This window comes from Trichoderma atroviride, chromosome 6, assembly GCF_020647795.1.
Source record: "Trichoderma atroviride chromosome 6, complete sequence".
NCBI lineage: Eukaryota > Fungi > Ascomycota > Sordariomycetes > Hypocreales > Hypocreaceae > Trichoderma > Trichoderma atroviride.
Window position 1 is genome coordinate 3,489,896 of NC_089405.1, and position 23,255 is coordinate 3,513,150.

General features: G+C 50.8%; 10 protein-coding genes across 10 annotated transcripts; 4 read left to right on the forward strand and 6 right to left on the reverse strand.

The window, feature by feature from the left end:
* Positions 1–1,306: 1,306 nt before the first annotated feature.
* On the forward strand, positions 1,307–2,302 carry TrAtP1_011769 (uncharacterized protein; the record flags this gene model as incomplete). Its single annotated transcript, XM_014084840.2, has 2 exons — positions 1,307–1,849; positions 1,907–2,302. The coding sequence occupies 2 exons, from the start codon at positions 1,307–1,309 to the stop codon at positions 2,300–2,302; spliced, it is 939 nt and encodes a 312-aa protein (XP_013940315.2).
* A 127-nt stretch (positions 2,303–2,429) lies between these two features.
* TrAtP1_011770 (uncharacterized protein) lies at positions 2,430–2,723 on the forward strand (the record flags this gene model as incomplete). The annotated part of the gene is made up of 1 exon (XM_066115251.1): positions 2,430–2,723. The coding sequence occupies one exon, from the start codon at positions 2,430–2,432 to the stop codon at positions 2,721–2,723; it is 294 nt and encodes a 97-aa protein (XP_065971349.1).
* Positions 2,724–2,856: 133 nt separating this feature from the next.
* TrAtP1_011771 (uncharacterized protein) lies at positions 2,857–3,612 on the reverse strand. The gene is made up of 2 exons (XM_014084841.2): positions 3,467–3,612; positions 2,857–3,394 (listed from the first exon to the last, which is right to left on the reverse strand). The coding sequence occupies exons 1-2, from the start codon at positions 3,498–3,500 to the stop codon at positions 3,168–3,170; spliced, it is 261 nt and encodes an 86-aa protein (XP_013940316.1). The 5' UTR covers positions 3,501–3,612; the 3' UTR covers positions 2,857–3,167.
* A 515-nt stretch (positions 3,613–4,127) lies between these two features.
* TrAtP1_011772 (uncharacterized protein) lies at positions 4,128–5,294 on the reverse strand. The gene is made up of 2 exons (XM_014084842.2): positions 5,166–5,294; positions 4,128–5,109 (listed from the first exon to the last, which is right to left on the reverse strand). Exons 1-2 carry the CDS (start codon positions 5,252–5,254, stop codon positions 4,281–4,283), a joined length of 918 nt encoding a protein of 305 aa, XP_013940317.2. The 5' UTR covers positions 5,255–5,294; the 3' UTR covers positions 4,128–4,280.
* Positions 5,295–5,321: 27 nt separating this feature from the next.
* TrAtP1_011773 (uncharacterized protein) lies at positions 5,322–11,517 on the reverse strand. The gene is made up of 3 exons (XM_014084843.2): positions 8,149–11,517; positions 5,959–8,090; positions 5,322–5,910 (listed from the first exon to the last, which is right to left on the reverse strand). Exons 1-3 carry the CDS (start codon positions 11,167–11,169, stop codon positions 5,724–5,726), a joined length of 5,340 nt encoding a protein of 1,779 aa, XP_013940318.2. The 5' UTR covers positions 11,170–11,517; the 3' UTR covers positions 5,322–5,723.
* Positions 11,518–11,878: 361 nt separating this feature from the next.
* Positions 11,879–12,622, reverse strand: TrAtP1_011774 (uncharacterized protein; the record flags this gene model as incomplete). Its single annotated transcript, XM_014084845.2, has 1 exon — positions 11,879–12,622. The coding sequence occupies one exon, from the start codon at positions 12,620–12,622 to the stop codon at positions 11,879–11,881; it is 744 nt and encodes a 247-aa protein (XP_013940320.2).
* Positions 12,623–12,904: 282 nt separating this feature from the next.
* TrAtP1_011775 (uncharacterized protein) lies at positions 12,905–14,190 on the forward strand. The gene is made up of 2 exons (XM_014083213.2): positions 12,905–13,399; positions 13,479–14,190. Exons 1-2 carry the CDS (start codon positions 12,968–12,970, stop codon positions 14,001–14,003), a joined length of 957 nt encoding a protein of 318 aa, XP_013938688.2. The 5' UTR covers positions 12,905–12,967; the 3' UTR covers positions 14,004–14,190.
* Positions 14,191–14,323: 133 nt separating this feature from the next.
* On the reverse strand, positions 14,324–17,956 carry TrAtP1_011776 (uncharacterized protein; the record flags this gene model as incomplete). The annotated part of the gene is made up of 1 exon (XM_014084846.2): positions 14,324–17,956. The coding sequence occupies one exon, from the start codon at positions 17,954–17,956 to the stop codon at positions 14,324–14,326; it is 3,633 nt and encodes a 1,210-aa protein (XP_013940321.2).
* A 207-nt stretch (positions 17,957–18,163) lies between these two features.
* On the forward strand, positions 18,164–19,122 carry TrAtP1_011777 (uncharacterized protein). The gene is made up of 2 exons (XM_014083443.2): positions 18,164–18,374; positions 18,431–19,122. Exons 1-2 carry the CDS (start codon positions 18,222–18,224, stop codon positions 18,719–18,721), a joined length of 444 nt encoding a protein of 147 aa, XP_013938918.1. The 5' UTR covers positions 18,164–18,221; the 3' UTR covers positions 18,722–19,122.
* Positions 19,123–20,119: 997 nt separating this feature from the next.
* On the reverse strand, positions 20,120–22,429 carry TrAtP1_011779 (uncharacterized protein). Its single transcript, XM_014084847.2, has 4 exons — positions 21,806–22,429; positions 21,110–21,740; positions 20,753–21,047; positions 20,120–20,690 (listed from the first exon to the last, which is right to left on the reverse strand). The coding sequence occupies exons 1-4, from the start codon at positions 21,960–21,962 to the stop codon at positions 20,145–20,147; spliced, it is 1,629 nt and encodes a 542-aa protein (XP_013940322.2). The 5' UTR covers positions 21,963–22,429; the 3' UTR covers positions 20,120–20,144.
* Between the last annotated feature and the right edge of the window lie 826 nt (positions 22,430–23,255).

Here is a 23,255-nt window from a genome sequence, read left to right on the forward strand (position 1 = left end):
TAACATCAGCAAATCTGTAATTTAGCTGCTTCAAGTAATAACCTCAGCCTGCTGCTGCCTGTTGGCTGAGCTCTGCCTGCTGCTAGTGTCTCGCTCATCTGGCAGCACTAGCAGCAAACGGCAGGCACCTGCTTACCTAATCTTCCGTTTTCCGCCCCACTCTGCCACTATAAAACCTCGTCTGCCCTCCCACATTTTTCAGACTTCTTTTCTTTCCTTTCCTTCTCCATCCAAGTGCACGGGCGTTTTCCTTCTCCGTGAAGCGATAAGCTGAGAGAGGAATTTTGCTAGTTGAAAACTATACACTGACCACTCCTGGCTGGGTTCGTCCCGGCCAGGGAATTTTTGGAACACCCACCATTTTCCTTTGGAAATTGTTTTATTTCTTTCATTGCGGTTGGTCCCTGGCTGGACTGGCGTGAAGAAGGAGGCTGGCTTGGAGATGGGAGTGAGCGTTGGACTGCGCAGAGGATCGAAGTGAACGAGGCATAAGATTGGGGACGCTGCTGGGAGGGATGGGAAATGTTGTGATCGGGCGCGTAATAAGACGCGTCGTTGGCGATACTCGGGATTCTGTTTGTGGCTTCACGCCGTTCGAGATGGATGCATTGTGGCAAGGCTGCTTGTGCTCGTTGTGGACTAGGGACAAATCTTGTTCTTGTAGACGTTGATCTGTAGCAAATGAAGGGAAGCATTTGGCAAAGGAAATCAGAGCAAGATGTGAACATTATCATCTGTGGTGCATCAAGATCTAGGCAGCTTCAGCCGCACAAAACATCATGACGCATCACCAAGCTCTGCAGCGACGCATGTAGCACCAGCTGACTTTCAGAATTAGTCCTCAGCTTCACCACTCCAAAGGCTACTCACTGGTCCAAAATCTCCATTATAGAGCTCAGAATCTTAAACCTTGCTGCAGCAAGCCGTAAAGTCAATCTTCGCTCGCAAAGTTTCGCAGCTCCCAAATCTTAACCTTAGCGCGGGGCATTTCCGCTTCTCGATTTATTTTGCAGTGACTCAAAGACCCCACCTTTTCAACTCTCACAGACTTGCGTCGACCTCGCCAGCATTTTACCTTGGGCTGCTTTGAGCCAGCATTTCTCTATTCTTATTCTCGCGGCTTGAATCTTGACATCTTCTTCTTGCGACGACATCTAACCTGTGCGGCTTCGATTTCTTGGTCCAATCGCCTCGGTCGAGAGCGACTCCGATACAAGGCCCTCTATTCGGTGACTGGTACACCAAATTCGCATCTCGCCTCGATATCGCCCCTCCCCATCGCAAACTCCCCAAAACTCCCCTCCTCATGGCGGCAGAAGGAGGACAGCCCGCGCCCAAAAGCGAGGCTCCAGCAGAGAAAAAGGACCAAGCCGCGCAGGCAGACCAGAAGAAGGCCTCAAAAGACCAGCCCAAGGCCGGCGCAGCAGAACCCGCCGGCGAGAAGAAGCTCTCGGGCGCAGAGCTAAAGAAGAAGGCCAAGGAGGAAAAGGCCGCCAGAAGAGCAGCCGCCAAAGCCACACCCCAACCGCCAGCCGGAGCCCCAGCCCAGAGCGACGCAAAGAGCGGCAGCAAACCGAAGCCAAAGCAAGACGGGCCTGGACAGGCGGCGGCCCAGCATGGCAAGATTCCCGCGCCGCGATCGGCTGCGCCTGTGCCGGCAGCGCCCAAGGAGGTGAAGCCGTCGATTCCAGATTACTTTAGCCACCTGGCCATGGCAAAGGGCGTCAACATCACGCATGCGGACAAGGACGTCCACCCGGCTGTTTTGGTGCTGGGTCAGCAGATGAGCACCATGGCCATCAGTGATAGCACCACTCGGCTAGAGGCCACTCTGCTGGCATTCAAAAAGGTAATGAACTCTGCCCCAAGTTTACATGTTGACAATCCGTGAACTGACGAAATAAAGGTCATTGACTCATACACAACACCCCATGGAACCACCCTGTCTCGACACTTTACCTCCCACGTCCTCAACCCGCAAATCGTCTATCTCACAGCCTGTCGGCCCATGTGCTTCTCCATGGGAAACGCCATCCGGTGGCTTAAGCTTCAGATCAGCAAGATTGATATCGACATGGCCGACTCTGACGCTAAAAAGCTGCTGTGCGAGGCCATTGACAGCTTCATCCACGAGCGCATCACTCTCGCCGATCTCGTCATTGTCAACACGGCAGCAGACATGATTGCCGAAGACGACGTCATCCTCACATATGCGCACCACCACCTCGTAGAGAGGGGCCCTCCTCAAAGCCAACGCCAGCGGCAAGCGCTTCAAGGTCATCCTCGTCGACGATCCGTTTGAGAGAGTCGGCCTCGGCCACGTCAAGAAGCTGACCGCCGCCGGCATCCCCGTCATCTACTCACCCGACTTTGGCGCCCTGCGCACCAACCTCCAAGAGTCCACCACTGTTCTCGTCGCTGCAGAGGCCATGTTTAGCAACGGAGCCATGTACGCGCGAGCAGGCACATGCGACGTTGCGACGGCCGCGTTTGACTTGGGTATGCGAGTGACTTCGCTGTGCGAGACTATCAATTTCACAGAGCGTGTGTCGATAGATTCGCTCACGTACAATGAGATTGATCCGGAGCGGAACACGGATGAAGAGTTTAGGCTGTTGTTTGACACGACGAGAGACAAGTATATTTCGGCTGTGGTGACAGAGCTAGGTATCTGTTCGGCAAAATCGGTGCCTGCAATTTTGCGAAAATTGGAGGAATTGTAAAAAGTAAAATAAAAAGTCAAGACAAAACAAAGAAGCATTATGACGGGACGGAATATCAGGCTGTAGCGAGGAGGTATCATGAGAGGAATAAATGGATAAACCAATTCGCTGGTTTGAGATTCAAAAATTGATATTGTGAACATGACGGCTGACTTGTATCGTATATGCATGTATAATTGTGTCTCTGAAGCTGTTCAATGCATTGAGTCTGATGGCTTGCCCACCCAATGGCATGTAACATGACATCTCAACCCATGTCCCTCAAACTTCCTCCTTCATTTCCAGCCAGAGAAAAGACATCAATTCCGAAACTCTCCTCGCTCTGTATGTACAATTCGGATATTTCGCTCTTTCTTTCCCTTTCACCAGGTATGTCCCCGTCCCTTTTATTACATTTCTTCCCTCCAAGCACATTTTTTTCTCTCCTCCTCAGTCGGCATAAACTTAAGCCTCCTGTCCCCTCTCAGCATCGCGCTGTGCCTTCCTCGCCCTCTTCTCCAACAGAGCCCTCTTCCGCTCGCCCAGCTGCGCGGCCTGTCTGTCGTCGACGCCCTGCAGCCAGTGTCCGAAGCTCGCGCCGCCGAGGGCATAGACGGGGTACGCCCACAGCGAGGAGCGGTTGAAGAAGGGGCGCATCTCGATGCCGACTTGCCAGAAGCGCACGGCGAGGCCTGTCAGAAGACGTTAGCTGGGAGAGAAAGCTTCAAAAGAGAGATTTTGCCCGGGTGGGGGAAGAAACGAACCGAAGCAGCTCCAGAAAGCGATGCGGTGGACCATGATGGATGAAGTGGAGATGCTGCTCTGTGTTGAAAGGAGGAGAGATTGAGCGGTCCGGGAATTGAAAGGCTTCCCTGGTGTTGGAGAATTGGCCGGTTTGGAGAGCTTGGATGGGCCGTGATGCCTGGGCTATCGGAATTGGGATGATGAGGTTGGAGACCCGCCATTGAATGGAGTCACGTGGGGAGGCATGTGACCTGTCTTGAGCGAGAGCAACAACAAAAGGTCTGATGGTTGTTCTTGACGATTGGTTTTGAAATAACAATTTTATTATTATTAAAAATCATTTCATGCATTCAATGAACATTGTTCATTTTGGTCTTGAGAAATTCACGTTTTGTTGTCAAAGTGCTGAGGAATCACTGCGATGTACGGTTATACGAGAGACTCGGGCCAAGCTCCCGTAATCCATGTATGAGAGTATAAGAGCCGCCTCATTCAATTCAGGCAGCGCTAGACAATTCTCGAACCTGTTCATCAGTCTACTTGAATCTGAAGCAGTTTCATTCAGATGATGGCATAATTACGTTGAAGAGAAACAAGTGCAGCAGCAAAGACGTAGCTTTATATGCCACCCAAGCATGTCTCCGTCAACATTCACCAAACAAGACAAACAGCAGCTCTGTTCAAAAAGAAAATCAGCATTTCATTAGTATACAGCTTCTAATATCACAGCCAGCTAGCTCATTACCAAAACCCACGCCCAAACAAACCAACAAAAAAAATAAGCACAAAATCCATCCCTCCCAAGCAAAATACAGTAACAATGTCGAAAGGCCTTCACCTCCGATTCACCCCAATCAAGCTCAAAAACTCATTCCTCGTCTTCTCCCTCCTCTCAAAACACCCCAGCACGCAACTCGTAATCGTCGTACTCCCCGCCTTCTGCACGCCCCTCATCACCGTACACAAATGGCTGCTCTCCATGACAACGCCCACGCCCTGCGGCGCAAGCACTTCAAAAATCGCATTCGCCACGTCCTTTGTCAGGCGCTCCTGGATCTGCAGCCGCCGCGCAAACATCTCGGCTATGCGCGGCAGCTTGCTAATGCCAATCACGGCGTTGTTTGGGATGTAGCCAATGTGCATCTTGCCCATAAAGGGCACCAGGTGGTGCTCGCACAGGGAGTAGACGTCAATGTCCTTGACAATCACCATTTCGTTGTGGCCCTCTTGGAAAATGGCGCCGTTGACAATGTCCGAAATGTCCTCCTGGTAGCCCTTTGTAAAGTCCAGCATGGCCTTTGCGTAGCGCTGCGGCGTGGCGAGGAGGCCCTCGCGGTTGGGATCCTCGCCGACACACTCTAGCAGTGTTCTCACAGCGCCCTTCATGCGCTCCAGCCGCAGCGCCGCCCCCTCGGCTGTTTCTTTTCGGCGCTCCTGGGTGCCAAAGCTGGGGCGGCTGAGGCCCTCGAAATCGACGAGAGGGCCGTTTGTCTTGACCAGGGCTGTTTCTGCGCCCGTCTTCACATTGCTGCTGGTGCTATCACCATCCACATCCACATCTTCCTTCTTCGCCCGCCGAGCCGCCTTCTTCTTCTTTCTCCTACGCTTTGCGTCTGGCTGGTCGCGCTCATCGCGCGGGGGCAGAATGATGCTGGGTCGTCGTCTGCAGCGATGCTTGTTAGCGGCATGTCTCAAATATGCACAAGTACATCTTCATACCCTCTGCTGCTTCCATTCTTTCGGCCGCTATTCTGGCCCTTTTCGCTCCCAGAAGAGCTTTCAATAGCCTGAGCCTCCAATTGATCCATTTTGAGGGGTATATCTGGTATACGATCAAGTGTAACAAACAAGAACGAGCCACAAGGTTTTTTTTTTCCAACTTGCAACTCAAAGCTACAGCCAGCCGACAATCGGCATCGCCTTAGGTAATCAGCCGTTCTAAGTCCTAGTATCAGGACTAACGGATTAAATTGGAGTAACACACAACAAGGGAATGGAACTTTTGTGTAAGTAAAGACACAAGCGAGCTGCTCATATAAATTGTCTATCGGTAATTATCATATTCATAAACTGCGTGTCATCTAATCGCAAAAGGCAGAGTTGGGTAGTCTAGAAAAGGCCATTCCAATCAAGTGTTGCTCGTCAATCCGTCATCGCGACTTATACCCTGTCTACTTCTACTCCTCTCGTCCATCATTCATGACATCGATCTAACTCCCAGAAAAGAAAAGAAAAATATAGAAATATAAAAACACCCGTACAATTCAAATCGTGACATTAGGGCCCAAACATGTAGTCGGCTGCATTTCGCGCCTCTCTATACGAGGGCGGAGGATCCGAAGGGACCGACTGTCTCTCTGCCGCAGGTTGAGAAGGAAGCCCAGCTGAGCTGGACGCACCACCCTGAGTCCACTGAACAGTCTTTGCCATCATCTTGCCCATGTACTGCTGGATAAACGATTCACTGCAAACTGTTAGCTCAAGTCCATACAAACTTCAAGGGGAAACATACGTATAGTAGCTGTGATCAGAGTTGTGTGTCGAAACCAAGTTGTGAGCCAGCTCATGAGCCATCACGACCCACCACCACGTCCCTGCCTCGGCCTTGCCAGCCCCGTTTGGCACCTCAACCTGTGCCGCATGAAGTTGCAGGAAGAAGCGCAGGTTGCAAAAGATGCTTCCACCGGTATTGAAAGCAATCGTACCGCCCGCTTCATCATAAAAGATGTGCAGCACTTTCGGTGCCAGCGAGTAAACGGCGCCCACTTCAACGAGCAATGAGGCAAATGAATTGATTGCCCCCAGATTTGCCGACAAAAAGGCTGCTGGGTTGGCACTCATATCCTTGGCCACAAAGACCTTCATCCCATTGGAAGCCTCGGCCACAAAGGTAATGTTTTGAGCCGGTGTCTTGTCGCAATATGTTGCCTGTTCTTTGACCTCGTTGACTTGAGGTTCAGCAAAGACTCTGTCGGAGCCATGTGCCCGGGTTGCATTGACTGCGTTTAGCAGATTCTGCTGCACCACGGCCGGGTTCGTTACTTTGCCGTCATCCTTCTGGCCATTCCCATTGCCAGCGGCCCCGTCATTGCCAGACGATGGCCCCGCGTTGGTGTTGGAACTGTTGCCCATAAACTGCTCCACCTGCCCTCGAGAATCGTTCTTGTCGTCATCTTGGGCATCAAAGCCCAGTCTACGGCTGAGATTGGAAAACAGACTCCTACTTTTCCTGTTATTGGCAGTTTTATCCTGTGGGCTCTCTTCAGCCGAGTCCCATGCTCCCGGCATGGATGGAGATTTAGGAGCTTCTCGAGCAGCTTCGGCTGCCTGTGGAAGTTGCGGATTCTTGGAACGGTCAGATTGGCCTTGCTGTGCCCAATTCTGCTCTCGTTCCCGAATCTGCCTTTGCTCTTCTTCCAACGCCTTGCGCCTCTCCTCTTCGGCAATTCTCGCTTCAGCGGCCTTTGCTCGAAGAATTCGGTCAACATTGTACCCACGCGACCTCAGTTGGTAAAGGTCAAGCGTGAGGAACGGTTCAAAGAACAAATATGCTTGCTGGTTCGGCCTGTCAAGCAGCATCTGGCATATGGCTTGACCAACCTGGTACATGTCTGGCTTCCCATCATCAGCCACATACAATACCCATGATCGGTTGGTGTACGTAGCGGCCGCAGAGCGCCTTTCAGTGTGTGTTTGCCTGTGGCCTTGCAAGCTGCGTCGAAGCGCCACCGATCGAACCACTTCCACCGTCAGATTCTTCTCGAGCCACTTCGCATCGTGCTTGATAGCATCCCTACGGTAGCTGGCATACTCGTACAAGAAAATCTTGGATCGTTCAAGAACATGCTTTTTGAGCGACTCGGCCATCGGCAGCTGTCCCGTATGAGGTCCAATGCGCACATCCTCTTGAACTATGCTGCTTAGCCGCGTCGCACCAAGTTTCAGATAAAACGTCTCCAGAATGTCCTCCTCAGGAGCACATATCAAATACTCTTTGAAAAGGCGATAGCTGATAATATCGTCCAAAACGACGATTTGGTTAGCAGCGGCAAGTTGATACTGCCTGATTGGAGCCTCTTCTTCATCCAAATCGTTGCTACCGCCCTTGGACGGCGCCACAAGTTCTTTGTAGGCGAGAAGACACGCAGAGCTCTTCAGTCTCCGCCAAAGCTCCTTGTCACGCTGTAACGTCGAAGCAGACTCGGCTAAAGATTTGAGCAGGTCCAAGTATTTTTCAGGACTTTGTAACACGCTGAGAAGCCTTGCCGGCTCGTTGCACGTCATATATGCAACCTCCACTTTGGTTGGCTCGCTCTTCGCCCCGCATTTGTACAAGAATGCATTCCCATCCTGGCCAAAGTCCACAAAGTCGAAGATATCGCCATATGTGGAAGACGTTCCCAAATATGCTCGCGATGGACTGATGTAAGACGTGCTTGAACCAGATTTTTCTGATCCAGTCGACCGTTTCACAGGGATAATCGCAGCAGTTCGAAGCTTGGCAAGGTTACTGTCTCCAAGCTCGCTGATCCGAGAGGCAAAATAGCTAAAGAGAGTCACAGCGGATTGATAGTCCTTTGGGGGATTGGCCAACAGACGGTTCACGCACTCGGCCATGGGCGGATCTCGAGCAACGCCAAATTTCTGATACGCTCTGTTAGTTTATCTGAGTATTTTTGAGGACAAGGAGATGGATACGTACGTTGGCATGATCATGAAGATCACGGCTAAGGATTTCAAATCCTAGTACAGATGCTCTCTCATTCGTAAAGCATGCAGCTGGCGTGACCATCTTGGTGCTTCCCTGAAGCGGCAGGATGGGTTTACGGCAGTCGCTGAGATCAAAAGCGGCATACCGATTCGTATGATGATTGGCGATAAAATAAGTCATGGCTGAAGTCCTCAAAGCTTGGTCGCTCGACGACATCATGTCCACCAGCTCAGGAACGGAGGGAAAGGTTCGCAAGCCAAGTACAGACAGGAAACGAGCCTCAGGGCTGCTTGGACGAAAGCTGCCCGGAGGCCCAGGCCACTGAATGATGGGCAGTTGAAGAGATCGAAGAGAGTCCTTGGGCTCAAACAGCTCCGAAACCTTGTATAGCTTCGTTGTGGCCTTTGTAGGCTCCATGCCCTTAGGTCCTGCCTCAGCAGGACAGATCCTGGATCCTTTCAACTTCTTAAGATCGTCCGAGGGAATGTCACTCTGCACAGAAGCAAGGTACTTGATAAGCTCCATATGACTCCATTTCTTTTGGCCATCCTCTCCTGAGGCGTTAAGCAAGCGGGTAAAGATGGTTTCCAGATCAACCGTCTTTCGTACACCAATAGCGGCCAAGAACTTCTCCTTCACCTTCTCGCAACCTTGGATGACCGGCAAGTCATCAAAAAGCTTGACAGACGCAAAGAACGATTCCGTCGGCTTCTTCATGCCCAGCTTGGTCGGTATCATTGGGGTCGGTTGGATAAGACTCAGCACAGTGCCCCTACTGATCATGGTCATATTCTCCCAGTTCTTGGAGAGAACGGTGAGAACAGAAACGGCAAATTTGGACGACCTAGTGACGCTCTCCTCCTCAAGCCTAGAGTTCGTCGTTTCGATGAGGTAACGCAGCCATGGCACAATCTCCAATGGTTCCCATCCAAGAGCTTCCAGCTCAGATGCGCTGATGTTTACAATGAGAGCGAATGGGACAGTCGTTGGAGGAACAGGCATGTTTGCAGGAATCTTTGCAAGGCTGAGGTAATTGCTTATGCTGCCCAGTGCCACGATTTCACCCGAATCATTCTCATCGCTTAGAGTGGCGACAGCGACGTCCATCAGAGCGGCTCTGCTTCCCGGGTCGATCTCGCCGGTCAAACTCTTCTTGCCCGCCCATTTGATGAAATTGATGGCCTGAGATTTAGTGAGTGCCTTGGCTTCCAACTCTTGCTTGACATCAGTCACGGTGATGTGAGAGATGAGACCAAAGTCGATAAGCTTCTTGACGAATGGAGCGTTTTTCATATCTTGAGGTACAACCGGGATGCTATCCACAAATGAACTCAACTCTTCCGAACCCAGCCGAACTTGCGATGTTTGCAATACACCTCGGCTTGAGTACACTTCTATAGAAGCCTTCTTGAAGCATGTCCAGAATGCCTCTTCGATAATCTGCCCGACCTGGCTGCTCGGCGTAGAGTCAGCAAAGGAGAAGGTTTTGAGCGTATGCAGCGCCTCGGGCATGAATTTGTCAACAATCTCGGCAGATATCTTCTTGCCGGCTTCAGACGATTGTCGAATCCTGTGGTCGAGGTCGTCCATTTCGTTGGCAAAGGCGATTCTCGCTATGATACCTGCCGCCCGAAGAAGTTCAACATTCCACGTCCTGACCCAACGAGCATTCAAATCAATGGCCTCTCTCTCCACGGTGGGGATTACAGAGGGGGCGGAAATATGCATGCCAGCGCCTGTTGTCTGCATGGTAGGGAACCCGATAAAGATTCGGCCACCCGGCTTCTTGCTTGGCAGCACGGAAGCAAATACGTCTATTGCTTTGGCAAAAGCGCCGCTTTCGGTCGATGAGCTATTGGAAGCTTCCGCCTCATCATATGATGTTGTGAGAATAGATATCTTTGTAGTTTTTGGCGGCGGCTTCTTCGTAGCACGCTCAAGCTCAGCGGAGAAGGAAGATGATACATGGGTCTTGATGCTGGCAGTGGTGGCTCTAAGGAATATAGTGGCGGTGTTCAATTTGGTAACATCTTCCGTAATCTTTGTCTGTGCCTGGCTCTCTTCTGCCTGCTGCTTGGTCTTCAGGAGGTTGCTGTTTGATGCAGTTGCGGCGAATCTGGCAAAGAAGGACTTGAGAGAGGGTGCATCGTTTGAACCGTACGAGTCTGAAGATTTCGTCGTAGATGCTGCTGCTTGCGGCTTCCATCCAACCGCATTCATAAAGGATGCGTCAATCTGAGTGCTGGTACGACCTACACTTGCTACTTTCATGATGTTGTCCTTTGTCCGCGGTTCTAGGTCACGAGGCAAGGCCAGATCAACGCTTGGCGATGTCTTCTTGTGAAGAGACATGATCAAATGGTCGTCTATCCAAAACTCCATCTTCTCCAGCGCAACGAATGTCAGACTTGTGGCCAGAAACTGGCTTATAGACAGCAGATTCGGCATGGGAGTGGTCGTATTTCTATAGTCTAGCACGAACGCTGTATAGGGCGATGATTTATCTTCAGGCAGATGAGATTTCTTGGTAAACAGAGAGTTCCCCTTCCAGTAGAAAGCCATGGCCTCGCTTCCAGAGCTAACAAAGGGCTCCTCGCAGTCGGCAAAGACGCTGTAAAAGCCAACACCGAACGCTCCAATCTTGGTTTCGTCGGGGTTTCCTTCAGCGATTCGCTTGAGGCGCCCCCAGTCGGTCTTTGTAAAAGGCTGGCCATCGTTCTGGACAACAAGTCGCCGCAGCGTGTGGTTGGCTATCGTGTGCTTCAGCAGCTCGGATCGGTTCGCATTGCTGGGAAGAGGAACGCTTGTCGACGGGTGCGTCTCCCACTTGATCGAGACAGTCGTGGCCTGTGCATCGGCGGCATTCTGGATGAGCTCTCGTAGAGTTGTCCACTCTCCCGAGTATCGAGCCAGAACCTTGTCGATCAGAGCGCGGGTATCGACGGTCACAGCCTCTTCATCTTCACCGTCGCGCAAAGCGGCTGCCCGGAGGCTCGAATAGTCCATCGCCATGGTTGGAGACGGGTAGATGTCGTATTCGATATGTAAGTTTAAAAGTACATGTTGCTATTCTTCGTGACACAGAGGCGAGAGTGGTATAAAGGGGGAAATCAGTCGAATACGTTAGGCGGGCAATCTGACCCAAACGAGATCTGGAGGCGCTCGCTAAATGAACCCAAGCAAGCCAGGCGGCGTTGCTGATGCTAATAAAAAGGACCGAGACCCACGGCAGAAGAACAAAGACAAACAAACAAGGGAAGGATCCAGAATCAAATCGAACCGCCTTGCGTTGAGCTGGATGCCCGCATCGGGTTATGGAGGGAGATTGTTTGAAGGTACGGGATGCAGGCAGTGATGCTACTCGGGAGCTTACGTTGACGACTCGCCGCTGTTGCACGTGCAAACAATCATTTATAGCGGCCTAAGACGCTAAAGGACTCCGGCTAGCGAGCCGACTGGCGCTGAAGTAAACGGCGGGCTCTGTAGTTGCCGCAGCAAACCGCTGGCATGCTGCCTGGCACCTTGAAATGTGGAAATATGCTTCTTCTAGTTTTTGGCATACGTCAAACAGACAACATTTGAATAGAGAGCAAGGTGGCGCATGTTTATGTTTTTTTAGCATCTAATATGGGTATCTTTGTTTGTTATTTGTAACATGCTAGAGAAAATGTACATGTGTGTAACAGTCTTGTAGATCAACAGCCTTTCAACAGAGGGTGCATCAATCATCTCGACGAGAACTTGGCCCAGGGCTCCGTCGCCTGTGCTCCCTTGATCGCGAGCGATGCCGCTGCCTGCTCCGATCTCTCTGTCGTCTCTCGTCTCGCCTCTCACTTCTCCTGTCATCACGTCTGTCGTCTCTCCGATCTCTGCTTCGACTCCTATCGCGGTCTCTGCGGTGTCGGCGTTCGAGATCACGGCCGCGATTCCTTTCGTCTCGATCAGGACTTCGTCGCCGATAGTCTCTCTCACGTCGTCGGTCGGGACTTCTACTCCTGTCTCTGCTTCTGCTCCTGTGCCGTCTTCTTTCTCTTCTGTCGTCTCCATGTCGTCTTGACCTCTCCGGTTTCGCCTCATCTCTGCCAGTTTCTCTCGGCGGTCCACTCGCAGGACCGACTTGTCGCTTCGGCTCAACTTCCACAGCATTGGCTCCAGAGGTGTTTCTGACCGGAGGCGGCAGCCCTAGTGCTTGCGCCATTGCGTCTTCTTCCGCCTCTTTAATCTTGCGCAATTCTTCCTTTTGTTCTCGGTCTTGGCGCTCCTCGTCTGTCTCATTGGATGACGCCGCGGTGGCCTCAGACTTTGCGTACCAGTTCAGGTCTCTCCCCTTTGCCCATCTGCCAACAGGGGCTTTGAGACTGTGGCCGAGGTAGTTTTCGCGATGGCTGGAGTTGGCGACTTCGTCCCAGCTGAAGTTGACGCCACCTCTGGAACCGGTCTTTCGGATCGTCGAGAGGAGATCCATGATCAGTGTCGTCTAGGTTATGAAAGAAAAAATAGGATGCGTGGATAGCAAGAATGCGCTGTGAAATGTTTATAACTTTGTCGACTCGCCGCCTAGTTGGAGTCTCGGCAGTACTTGACAGCTGAGAGATGTGGTGGTGATAGAGATTGATTGATCCAAATTGACGGCACGACGCGAATTGAAGATCCACTCACCGGCCGCTGTAATCGATACCCCACACTGCGTAGCGCTTCTTTACAGCGCCCGCCCACTAAAAGCTTCTACTCTACGAGCTAGGCTCTCCATTTACAAGCTCACCTCGGATCATCCATCTTCTTCTCCCCAACCGACTCAACCAGCTTCAAAATGTCAAATCCAAACGACCCCTCCCTCGACGAGATCCAATGGCGATCCCCCCAAATCGTAGCCCAGATGGGCGGCCTCCACTCCAACACAATCCTCTTCTACTTTGCCGAATCGCCCTTCTTCGAGCGCACCTCCAACAACGCCGTCATCATGGCCCAGGCAATGAACAACATGGCCATGTACCACTACATCCAGACGCGCGAAGCCTTTGAAACGCGTCTCAAGACAATGTCGGGCCTGGAGTTCATCGTGGGGGAGGAGCCTGCTGAGACGGGTCCGGGCATGGGAACGGGCGTTTGGGTCATTCGCAAGCAGACGAGGCGGAAGCGATACCAGGATGACGACGAAATCACAGTCCACGCCTCGTTTTTTGTCGTGGGGGAGAATATCTACATGGCACCCACCTTGGCGGATATCCTGGCATCCAGAATTGTATGTGACAAGACCAACGGACTCGCTCACTGCTGAGGGGAAACGCTTTCCAAGGACAAGGAACTAACTCTACTCCCAGATGACTATATCTTCAGCAATCGCAAAAGCTCTACCAGCCGCCGAGGCAGCCCGCAAATGGCGTCCATCCACAGGCCACGTTTACACACTCCCCGCAAGCCAATCTCCCACCACCCAACCCAAACCGCAAGAGGAGAAGCCCGTACTCGACGAAGCCGGCAAATCAGCATCTGCTGCAGCAGCAAAGCACGACGCCCCTTCCATGGACAGAGTCGCCGAGGAGTCATTGCTGATCCACCTACGGTACGGAGGAGAATACATCGACGAGATCCCCATCACTGGAAAGCCTGGGGAATTCCACCTCTCTTCGACGGGCCGCAAGCCGGTGCTGCCTCCTCAGGGCGCCGCTGCCCCGACTGGAATTAGTGCTATGAGCGGGCCTCCAATGATAAATACAAAGCTGGACGATAAAAAGGATGGCAAGGCGGACAAGACGCCAAAGTCGGCTACAATGCCGAAGCTGAAGAGGAAGAAGAGCAAGATGAGTCCCAGCGTGACTCCGGCGGCAACCCCTGCGGCGTCATGAGACAAGAGCCAATGTGTTTTTTTTTTAATTTGTAAATGTACCAGAAGCTTCTTGGCTATACAAGGATAATGGCGGCGTTATGGATTCTTGTTTTTGATACCCGGTTCGAGGTTGGGTCGAAATAGTCTGCGAGCAGATAGATATACATAGCAAAGCGTCATATAAATGACTTTTTTTATTCTAGCTCATCTCCATTGTGCGTTGAAAGCTACCCATTGGGCGTTTAAGCAGCATGATCTCGCTTGTGATTTATACATCTATTACTTTTGTTCATCCCAACCCATCCAACAACGCCATTATGTGATATATACTATTCAACTTCACTCAACAACCCATCCCTTGCCCGCCAATTTCTTCTGCTTTACCTTCTGCGCCGGCAGGGGCCATCCCTGTCCTGCAGTATTCTCTGCCCTCAAATACGGTACGACCCAGCATTCTCTCGTCATGGCACCATCTGCTCCCAACGACTGCGCCTTCACCTCCTTGATTGGCTTTCCGTAGCTAATAAGCGGCGTGCCCTTCGCCAGTCCGGCCAATTGTCCTCCCGTCACGTCTGTAAGAGCGTGCATTCTCGTCTTCGGTTTCTTTTCCGAGTCAAGTGCACCAGAAGGCGTGGCTCGCTGGAGATAGGCATAGACGATGTACTCGGGGCATTCCTGGATGCTGACATGTGCGAGCGAAGAGGTCGGGTGGATGTAAACGCATGGATCTTCGCCGCTGCCCGGTCTGTGTAATGGAATAAGAGGGATGTATGGCACGTCGATGGCTCGGCGAGGCTTTCTGAACTGCTCGGGCGGGTTCGGTGCGAGATCAGCGCGGATGGCGACTTGGTCCAAGAAGCCAGCTGCAGTCATTTGCTTCAAGGCACTGACTTGTTTGGGTGATGGGGGATCCAGCTTATCCTGGTGCTTGAGCGCCGCGAATGACGGGATGTTTGTGCGCAGCAAGTCTGTGATTTGTTTCCGCAGTTGTTGAATCTCCTTGAGGACCTTGAAACGGACGAAGTGAGCCTCGCACCACTTCTCAGTCGGCTCATGCGCATATTCGCCCACCACTTGCAGCAACTTGATGGCGTCAGACTTGTCATCCAAAAAGCAGAAATTCTTCTGAACTTGGTTGAACAATCGCCTGGCATTGGCTTGTCGATCTTCGGCGATTACATCCTCTGCGGTACGAATCTCAGTGTCGTCTTTAGCAGCCAGAGCTGGAATTGCCTGAGCCTCCGAGAGGTAGACTTCCGCTGCGGACAATCCAGCTACCAGAGCAATGGTATAGGGCAGACAGTTGTGGAGATGTCCCACGAGCAGAATTCTTGCAAAGCGAGGTGACAAGGGGAACATGGACATTGTCGTTCCAACCTTTGTGACTTGCCCGCTAGGGGAGATGGCGGAAAGATATGTAAGTAGCTTTTCAGCTCTGGCAAGCATCTGTCGGTCGGGGGGTGTTGGAAAGGGGAAATTGACGACGTTCTGCAAGTTCATGGCTTTGAGCTGCAACACAATGCCTTCGATGGGTGTCCGGAGCAATTCGGGATCTGAGAACTCTTGGAAGTCTCTCTCATAAACAGCCGATGAGTAGAGGCGATAACAATGACCAGGTCCCGTACGTCCAGCACGACCAGATCGCTGGCTAGCGCTGGCTTTGCTAATCCATCCAATCTCGTAACTCTGGACACCACTGAGGCGGTCATAATTCCTCTCCTTTGAGCGTCCACAGTCAAAGACAAACCGCATACCAGGGATGGTCAAACTGGTTTCTGCAACGTTGGTGGCCAATATGATTTTGCGAGTGCCTTCCGGAACGTCTTCAAAGACTCTCAGCTGCTCTCTGACGGGAAGTAATGAGTAGAGAGGCAATATCTGCATCTTGAGGGGGACAACTTCGTCTTCTTCATCAATTTTGAATTCGTCTTCTCCTTCTCCCTCGTCGTCGGAATCGATACCGTCAAAATCGTCAAAATCGTGCGAATCAACATCGCCAAATTCTAAATCTTCGACTTCAACTGGTGCTTCAGTCGCAGATATCTGCACTTTGGGGCCTTCAGCTGACCTTGGCCCTCCAAAAGCTGCCTTTAACTTTTTGCTTAGCTGCAGGATCTCGTTTCGGCCAGTTAAAAAGACCAAAAATCCACCAGGGGGCAGCTTTTTATGGCCTCTGCTGATCTTTTTGAACGCCTCTTCTACGTAGTCGGGGTGAGTACGGCGTGAGAAGTGAATAGTCACTGGATGCTGACGTCCTTCGACCTCCACAACGGGCGGTGGCGTTGAGAAGAGAGTCGGGTTCATGGTCATATCTTCTATCCGTAGAGTGGCAGACATGATGATGAGTTTCAGAGGCTTGATCGTGGGGTCTTCTTGTGATAATTCGGCCCTCAATTTAATCACTCGACTGAGCATGCCAATTAAAATATCGGTATTGACGCTTCTCTCGTGGGCCTCGTCAATAACAATGGCCGAGTACTTTCGCAGAGTGATATCCTGCGCAACTTCTCGAATCAACACACCGTCAGTCATAAACTTGATGGCCGTCTTTGCATCAACGTTGCCCTCAAATCGGATTTGATAAGCCACTGCGCTTGAATGGTCGCCCAGTTCGTCCGCCACTCGCTTAGACATACTGACGGCAGCAACCCTACGAGGCTGGGTGACACCAATCATCCCTGGTGTTGGAGAGTCTGGAGATCCATAGCCTGCTTCGTACAAGAATTGAGGAATTTGCGTAGTCTTTCCCGAACCGGTAGAACCGCATATTACGACAATATCATGGTTGTGGATTGCTTCCATGAGCCTCTGCTCTTCTGAAACAACCGGGAGCTTCATTCGAGCCTCTTGAATCTCAGGCGTTCGCACAACACCTACACTAAAGACCTTTCTTGAAGTGTTTTCGGCGACTTGTAGTTCCATCGGTAGCGGATCTTGTTCGGGAGCCCTGGGGACAAAGTTTTCTGGCTTAGGTATATCCAGTGCAGACGAAGCTGCGTCTACTGGCTGGTATCCTTGTGCCTCGTTGATCTGCTGATGGGCCCATGCTTTGAAAGAGGATGACCTATTGCTCTTTTGCTCTTCGTCCATTACTTCGTCTTCGCTTGATTCTTCTTCGGATTCGGATTCATCTTCTTCGGAGTCCTCGCTCGAATTATCTTCAGAGCCTTTGTCAGATTCGTCTTCGGAGTCCTCGCTGGCTTCGTCTTTCTCATCGCCGCTGAGCCCATTCCATTCGTCATCCTCTGATTCTTCCCAAGGTGGCTGTTGATCCGCGACGAGAGAGATTTTTGACTTTAGGCCCCCTCTCTTTTGTCGCTTCTGAATGACTGGTCGGCCTTCGTTATCTACTTCGAGCGCTCGTTTAAGGCCAGATCCAATGGAAATTGGCGTTGCCGCTGCCGCTGTCGGTTCCTCAGTCGGCTTGGCAGCCGCTTTTGTGGGTTTAGTTTCAGTTTTCGGTGCAGGCACAGGCGCAGGTGCAGGCGCAGGCTCGTCATCCGACATGTCCGCATCATCTTCGTCATCCCTCTCATCCTCATCAACCTCTGGCCGCTGTTCAAAAATGATATTCTCTGCCGACGATGTAGGATCAACTCCAGCTCTGTGCTCTCTCAGCGCACGAGTCAAGGCCTGCTTCTTCGTCTCGCGGCCCTGTCCAAGAGATCTACTGCTCGAAAACAGACTCGTATCAATCTTTCTCTCGGCCAGCTTCGCAAGCAATTCTCGGTTTTCGTCTTTTCGGAGCTTGTTATCGATGTATTTCTCGAGACGCTTCGCCTTTTTGCCGCTCATCTTGACGCCATCCTGTTTCAGCTGCTCCTTCATGCGTGCCTTTTTCTCCTCCAGGTCCTTCTTCGCGGCCGGCAAGATTTCCTGGTTGGTGTCTTCGACTTCATGGCGGGCATTCTCTTGGGCTCGTTCGCGAGCCAGCACCCTGTGCTTTCTCTGTCTGGGTACGAACTTTGCCATTTTGAGGCTTGGCGATGGAAAATTCTTATAACATTATGCTCAATGCTGAGCTGCATTGGTATCGTTCAATTCGCAGCGCTATCGCCAGGACCAAGGCCGATAACCAGAAATTTTGGTGGGTCGCCGATTTTGCCGCCTTTGACCGCCAAAGTCTTGATCCGAATTGAGAGTAGTGCGGGGACCATTCCGCGCCTTCAGTTGGCTTCATGAAGCTCAAGATACAAGTTACCCTGGATCTTTGCCATATTTACAAACGAAATTCAGAATGGCGACGCTAGATATAAGACAAGAACCATTCCCAGCACGGAGTCGAGCAGCTTCTGGGTTAGTCAATGGAGTTGCCACAGAAGTGTCTTTGTTAGAATTTTCCGACAAGATGATGATTACAATCAGCCAAGAAGGACGATTAGCTCAATGGGTATGCCAAATTCGCACATTGTATACTGAGAAAACAGATTGCTGATACAGCTACAGATTCAAGTCCCTATGATGGGAACATCTGCGGGCATTGTTGACATGGCTTTACCGAGCGGCAAGTATGGATTACTCCCTTCTACTCATCTCGCGCCAAAGACGCTGCTTGGTGGAGGAGGCGATAGTCGAGAAACGCTTGGACAGCTTTACGCCTCGCAGATTGCAAGCCACATATCCCTACGGTCACCGGAGGAGAGACGGACGCTGGTATTCGGATTTGGGCTGGCAAAGGCTGAAAAGGAACAGGAGGCTTTCTTTGATCTCTTTGAGCTGGCTCTCAAAGTCCTATGATGGATGAAGGTTGACAAGATGTGAATGGGAGTCATGTTGCTGCACTTTGGAGAATCTAATTATACACGGATGCTATGGTATCTTTATCACGCACTGTTCTCAGCCATCGTGGTTTCCGTCGTGATGACCAGCCATATGGGCACGCCTGCGTTTGACATGAAAGCAGGGGACAACAACCTGGTGTTACGAAAGGAAGACTGGATCGATGACTTGCGTACTTCCAAAAAAAAAAAAAAAAAAAAAGCAGTGGAAAGTGAAAGGAACGAACAGTGAATTTTTTCCTCCAAAGACAAAAATGTAGTAACGCACAATTAGCAGCTTGAATTGATAATTGCCCAATAAATGCAAAAAAATGGACGAACGGGGAATCGAACCCCGGACCTTTCCCATGCGGTAGGTTATTCAGATGAATGCCGATGCTAAGGGAAAATTATACCACTAAACCATCCGCCCATGATTGGTTGAGATGCCCTTTCATATAGTAGTCTATACATTTACTAACTGCAACATGTCGCTTGCTATTGTACGAAATGCTACCAGCTCATCGTGCTATACTTTTATTTTCCAGTGTGCAAGCTTTGTACGTACAGGCTTGCCTCTGCTTGCAACCTAATATATGTCTGAATACAGAAAGAACCGATACTCAAACTCTTCCCTTCAAGCGGATTTTCCTAGAGACGTAGTCCTTGGGTATGATTGACCGTTTGCATTGCCTCATGAGCTGAAGCGATCCTTGGCATTCAATACATGTAGTGATGCCCGAAGATGACACTATTTTCCATTCCTGCCAAGATCACGGAATCTCGCGGTACACTTGCGACTGGACCGCAAGCCGGAATGGGAGTCCACGATAGGATCTGAGGAGATACCATCGCCCAAGAATTGCGAAAAGCTGTTGCTCAATATCTCGTTTCATCATCTGACCCCGCGAGGAAGCAAGCACTGGCATACATTCGCCAAGTATGAGCAGCCTTCTGCCTATCCTAAAACAAAGGCTCTCTAAATATTTCGAACTAATTTACACCGAGGATCCTTACATCAAAAAACCCCACCTTGGCCATTTTGCGGCATATCAGTTCGCTTATATGAAGGCCACCCCTATTCCGCCAAGAACCGGGCAAACTTGACGACGTTAGGCAAAAGGATACTCAGCTTTGGAGATCTGATAACTTAGTGGACTAGAAGCTCATAATAAAGAGACACCTATTTACAGACGCAATAAGGAAGAATAATCCTGTAGTCACACAAGCCAAGCAAACGAGCAAAACGGCTCGCTTTAGCAACAAGTTGTCTCAGCAATGACTTATATATCCTATTGGACAGAGAATCCACTTGATAAGAAAGCACTAGCATCGCATAGACATTATAGCATATCCATATTACTATTCATAAATCATGTCCCACTCCAAATCTCATTCTATTCTCACAATAGCGGAAAGTTCAGCACAACCGCAGACGAATCAGGCACCTGAACAGTAACCTGTCCATTCTTCACCCTCGCAGTCTCTCCCACAGTAACATTGTGCAATCTCACGGGCTTGCCCAACGCAAGCTCGTAGTTGTAGCTCCATCCATCAAAAGTGATGCCCGTGATGGCGTCGCTTCCATTCGCCAGCAGACGCTGAATGCCAACAAGTTCACCATTTCGGACACCGCTCACGGCAAAAGTGTAGCTCTGGCTAGAGCGTGGAGGAGGATTAGGGAGCGGATCAAGGCCCTGGCCGTCGACGGTGGTGTTGTAGCCACGCATATTGAGGACGGTAATGCGGGCGAGATGGCCGTTGAGCAAAGGGCTTGTATAATGAGCTGCGTAGGCGGCTTCGTAGGCATCAGCTAAAGGAATGTTGGTGATGCTGACGGGGAGGAGGTTTGAGGCGCCCAGGGTGGCAGAGACGGCGATGTTGCCATAGTAAGGAGCCTTGGTTCCTCTGGAAGCCAAGTCTGTCTCGACTGGCTGCCAGGCTTGGTACTGTTTATCGCGCATCAGCTATAGTTACTTTTATACGGCGCATATGAAGAGCTTTTACTTACACGATAGTTGGTGCCCATGTGCATGTGGACGCGCTTGAAGCCTACCGACGCCGCATACAGGTTAAAGTCGATACCCCAAAGGGCAGCTCCAAAAGTGTTGGACAGGCCTGGCCTGCCCTGGTTGTAGAGAGAGTTGCATTCGCCAAAGATCAAAGGAGTGGCCTTTTGTGCTTCTGGAGTGGGGAAAATGGCGTTGTACTCTGGGAGGTGGCCCTGGATTGAGCTCATGGTCTTGTTGTGGTTCATCAGAGTTCCTTGCAAGGTGACGCCGGGAGAAATGGCACCACTGATGTAACTGTTTATGTTGTCAGCATGGTTATATCTTTGACAACTATGATGGACCATTATTTGGCTTACTTGTGGGTTGAAAAGAACTGGATATCCTTGTTCTTGTCAAGGCCGTCCTGGAAAGCAAGGGGCGCCTTGAGGTGGTTGCCAGTGCCGGCATAAGACGGAGCCATAAACTTGGGTTCCCCAAAGAGCGAGAGCGCCGGGCAGTGCTTTTGGATCTGCTTCTTGATCTCAGCCGTGCCATTGAGCCACTGCCAAGCATATGTGCTCTCATTCCAAGTGGAAGGCCGCACAGGACCCTGGGCCGATGTCGAGAAGAGATCAGGCTCATTGCCGTACTCCCAGGTATACAGATTTCCTTGGCTGAGAGCTTTGCAGGCCAGAGGAACAGTATCGACGAGGGTCTGCCATCCCTCTGATCTATTGGCACCAAGGCCCAGATTCAAGCCGTGGGAGAATTTGACACCAGGCCAAGTGCTGTATGACTCAAAGTACGAGGGGCCGATGTGAATGGTGGTTGGATAGTCGGGCGATCTGCTGGGATCGACGATTCCGACCAGAGAGGTCTTGAGCGACGCATTGTAGAGTGCATAGTCTTGAGTGTTGCCACCGACGCGAATGTATGGCTTGGAACCAGAAAGTGCGCCGAGATTGTTGATGAGATTGTACGAGAAGGTGTTTGGAGCCGACTTGTTGCCTGTAGAAGAGAGGGTTGGCCTCAATTGGTTCACTCTGATGAGATTGAGATAGCAGGAAGCTTACCAGCGAAATCAGGAAATGATGCAAACTCAATCGAGTAGCTCACGAAGCCGTCGAAAGGCTCGCCATTGGCATTTGGCTGAGAAGGGACGGTGTATACATCAGCAGCCACGGACGAAGCGGCGCCGAGAAGCGCGAAGACGGTACCCTGCGTCAACATATTGAAGGTGCTACAGAGCAAAGCATCAAATTGGCGAGAGACGACGCGTCAATTGCACGGCTGCATATCATATATATAGGCATCGGTTCCTGTCCCCGGGCCTGTTCCGAAGGTCGGGACCCAGATGAGCTCTTCTCAATGCTACTTTGCCAGAGCTACCTTGCATACAAGCATCACTGGCTGCATTCTCCCCGCACAATGGCAAATGCAACATAAGGCCATCCCCAGATTAGCCAATGCAGCCTTCTGTCACTGGCCGGGCTCGGCACGGGGGATTGTCTCGTCACCTACCTAAACGGGACGATGTCGATGAGAGCTCGACTGAAGCCTTGTTGATACTGCATGTGCTTGTACTGCTAGCTACCGGATAAATATCCGTTTCAACAAAGTTCCAAGGTAATGAAGATTCTGCCATGTTTACGCAACAGCTGATTGGTCTTCTGAGAGCTATTTCAGAGCTGTCCAAGCGTTCCTGGATGTAAAAAGTCGGGCAAGATGAAGCTACGTGCTCCTCGGGCCGAATTGCATCCCATTTGCGGACAGCGTCGCAACAGCGAGATTCCGCGAATAGGGTGTCGAGCCGGGCGGAGCTAACCCCGCGATTTGTCGAGAGAGGGTGGCATTTTCTTTTGTTTTCTCCTTCTTCCTTTTTCTTCCTTTTTCTTTCCATTCGTTTCCTTTGACTAGATCTGTCGGTTGACTCCTGTGAGTTACGCAGCTATGTCGTGTTTATACAGTGAAAGCAGCAGCTATCATCAATACCAGCTCACACATGTTGATGCACGCCGAAACAGGTTCGAGCTGTCTCAATATGTAATGTGATCTATGGGCGGCTTGTAGCTGGTTCAAGAGGTCGATTACATGAATGTTTTTCTTCTCGAGTGTCTGAAAGAGTAAAATGTCACGACATGGCTATGATACTCATTGGACAAATACTTCGTATAGGAGATTAGAACATAATGCTGACTAGTAGGCCGCAGCAGTGGACTTTGACTCTTCAGCGCGCCTACAAGCTAACACAGTCTAATACAATTCTTTTGTGTCTCAACTTCCGTCAGCAACTCGTGTAATATATATCTACTCTATAGGCTATTATCTGTTCAATTGAATGCAATTTTGCTTCACCGATTACAAACAGCAATGTCGAATCGACTGCCGCATCAAGTAAGGTACATGTCAGTTTCGCTGATGAGCTTATGAAATACGACTCGTTGCCCACCTAAAAATAGGCAGGCTCCGCTCAAATACTAGTTACATTCAGTATTGATATCAATCAAACAAATACATATACTA

Excerpts from the sequence above, each read along its gene's own strand:
- TrAtP1_011771 (XM_014084841.2), bottom strand. The coding sequence starts at position 3,500 with ATGGTCCACCGCATCGCTTTCTGGAGCTGCTTCG. Across the intron at positions 3,395-3,466 it reads CGCTTTCTGGAGCTGCTTCG|GCCTCGCCGTGCGCTTCTGG; the intron begins GTTCGTTTCTTC and ends GTCTTCTGACAG.
- TrAtP1_011772 (XM_014084842.2), bottom strand. The coding sequence starts at position 5,254 with ATGGATCAATTGGAGGCTCAGGCTATTGAAAGCTCTTCTGGGAGCGAA. Across the intron at positions 5,110-5,165 it reads AAGAATGGAAGCAGCAGAGG|ACGACGACCCAGCATCATTC; the intron begins GTATGAAGATGT and ends GCATCGCTGCAG.
- TrAtP1_011773 (XM_014084843.2), bottom strand. The coding sequence starts at position 11,169 with ATGGCGATGGACTATTCGAGCCTCCGGGCAGCCGCTTTGCGCGACGGT. Across the intron at positions 8,091-8,148 it reads ATCTTCATGATCATGCCAAC|AAATTTGGCGTTGCTCGAGA; the intron begins GTACGTATCCAT and ends AGAGCGTATCAG. Across the intron at positions 5,911-5,958 it reads TCTGATCACAGCTACTATAC|TGAATCGTTTATCCAGCAGT; the intron begins GTATGTTTCCCC and ends AACAGTTTGCAG.
- TrAtP1_011775 (XM_014083213.2), top strand. The coding sequence starts at position 12,968 with ATGTCAAATCCAAACGACCCCTCCCTCGACGAGATCCAATGGCGATCC. Across the intron at positions 13,400-13,478 it reads ATATCCTGGCATCCAGAATT|ATGACTATATCTTCAGCAAT; the intron begins GTATGTGACAAG and ends CTCTACTCCCAG.
- TrAtP1_011777 (XM_014083443.2), top strand. The coding sequence starts at position 18,222 with ATGGCGACGCTAGATATAAGACAAGAACCATTCCCAGCACGGAGTCGA. Across the intron at positions 18,375-18,430 it reads AAGGACGATTAGCTCAATGG|ATTCAAGTCCCTATGATGGG; the intron begins GTATGCCAAATT and ends ATACAGCTACAG.
- TrAtP1_011779 (XM_014084847.2), bottom strand. The coding sequence starts at position 21,962 with ATGTTGACGCAGGGTACCGTCTTCGCGCTTCTCGGCGCCGCTTCGTCC. Across the intron at positions 21,048-21,109 it reads CAGTTCTTTTCAACCCACAA|TTACATCAGTGGTGCCATTT; the intron begins GTAAGCCAAATA and ends CAACATAAACAG. Across the intron at positions 20,691-20,752 it reads ACATGGGCACCAACTATCGT|TACCAAGCCTGGCAGCCAGT; the intron begins GTAAGTAAAAGC and ends CGCGATAAACAG.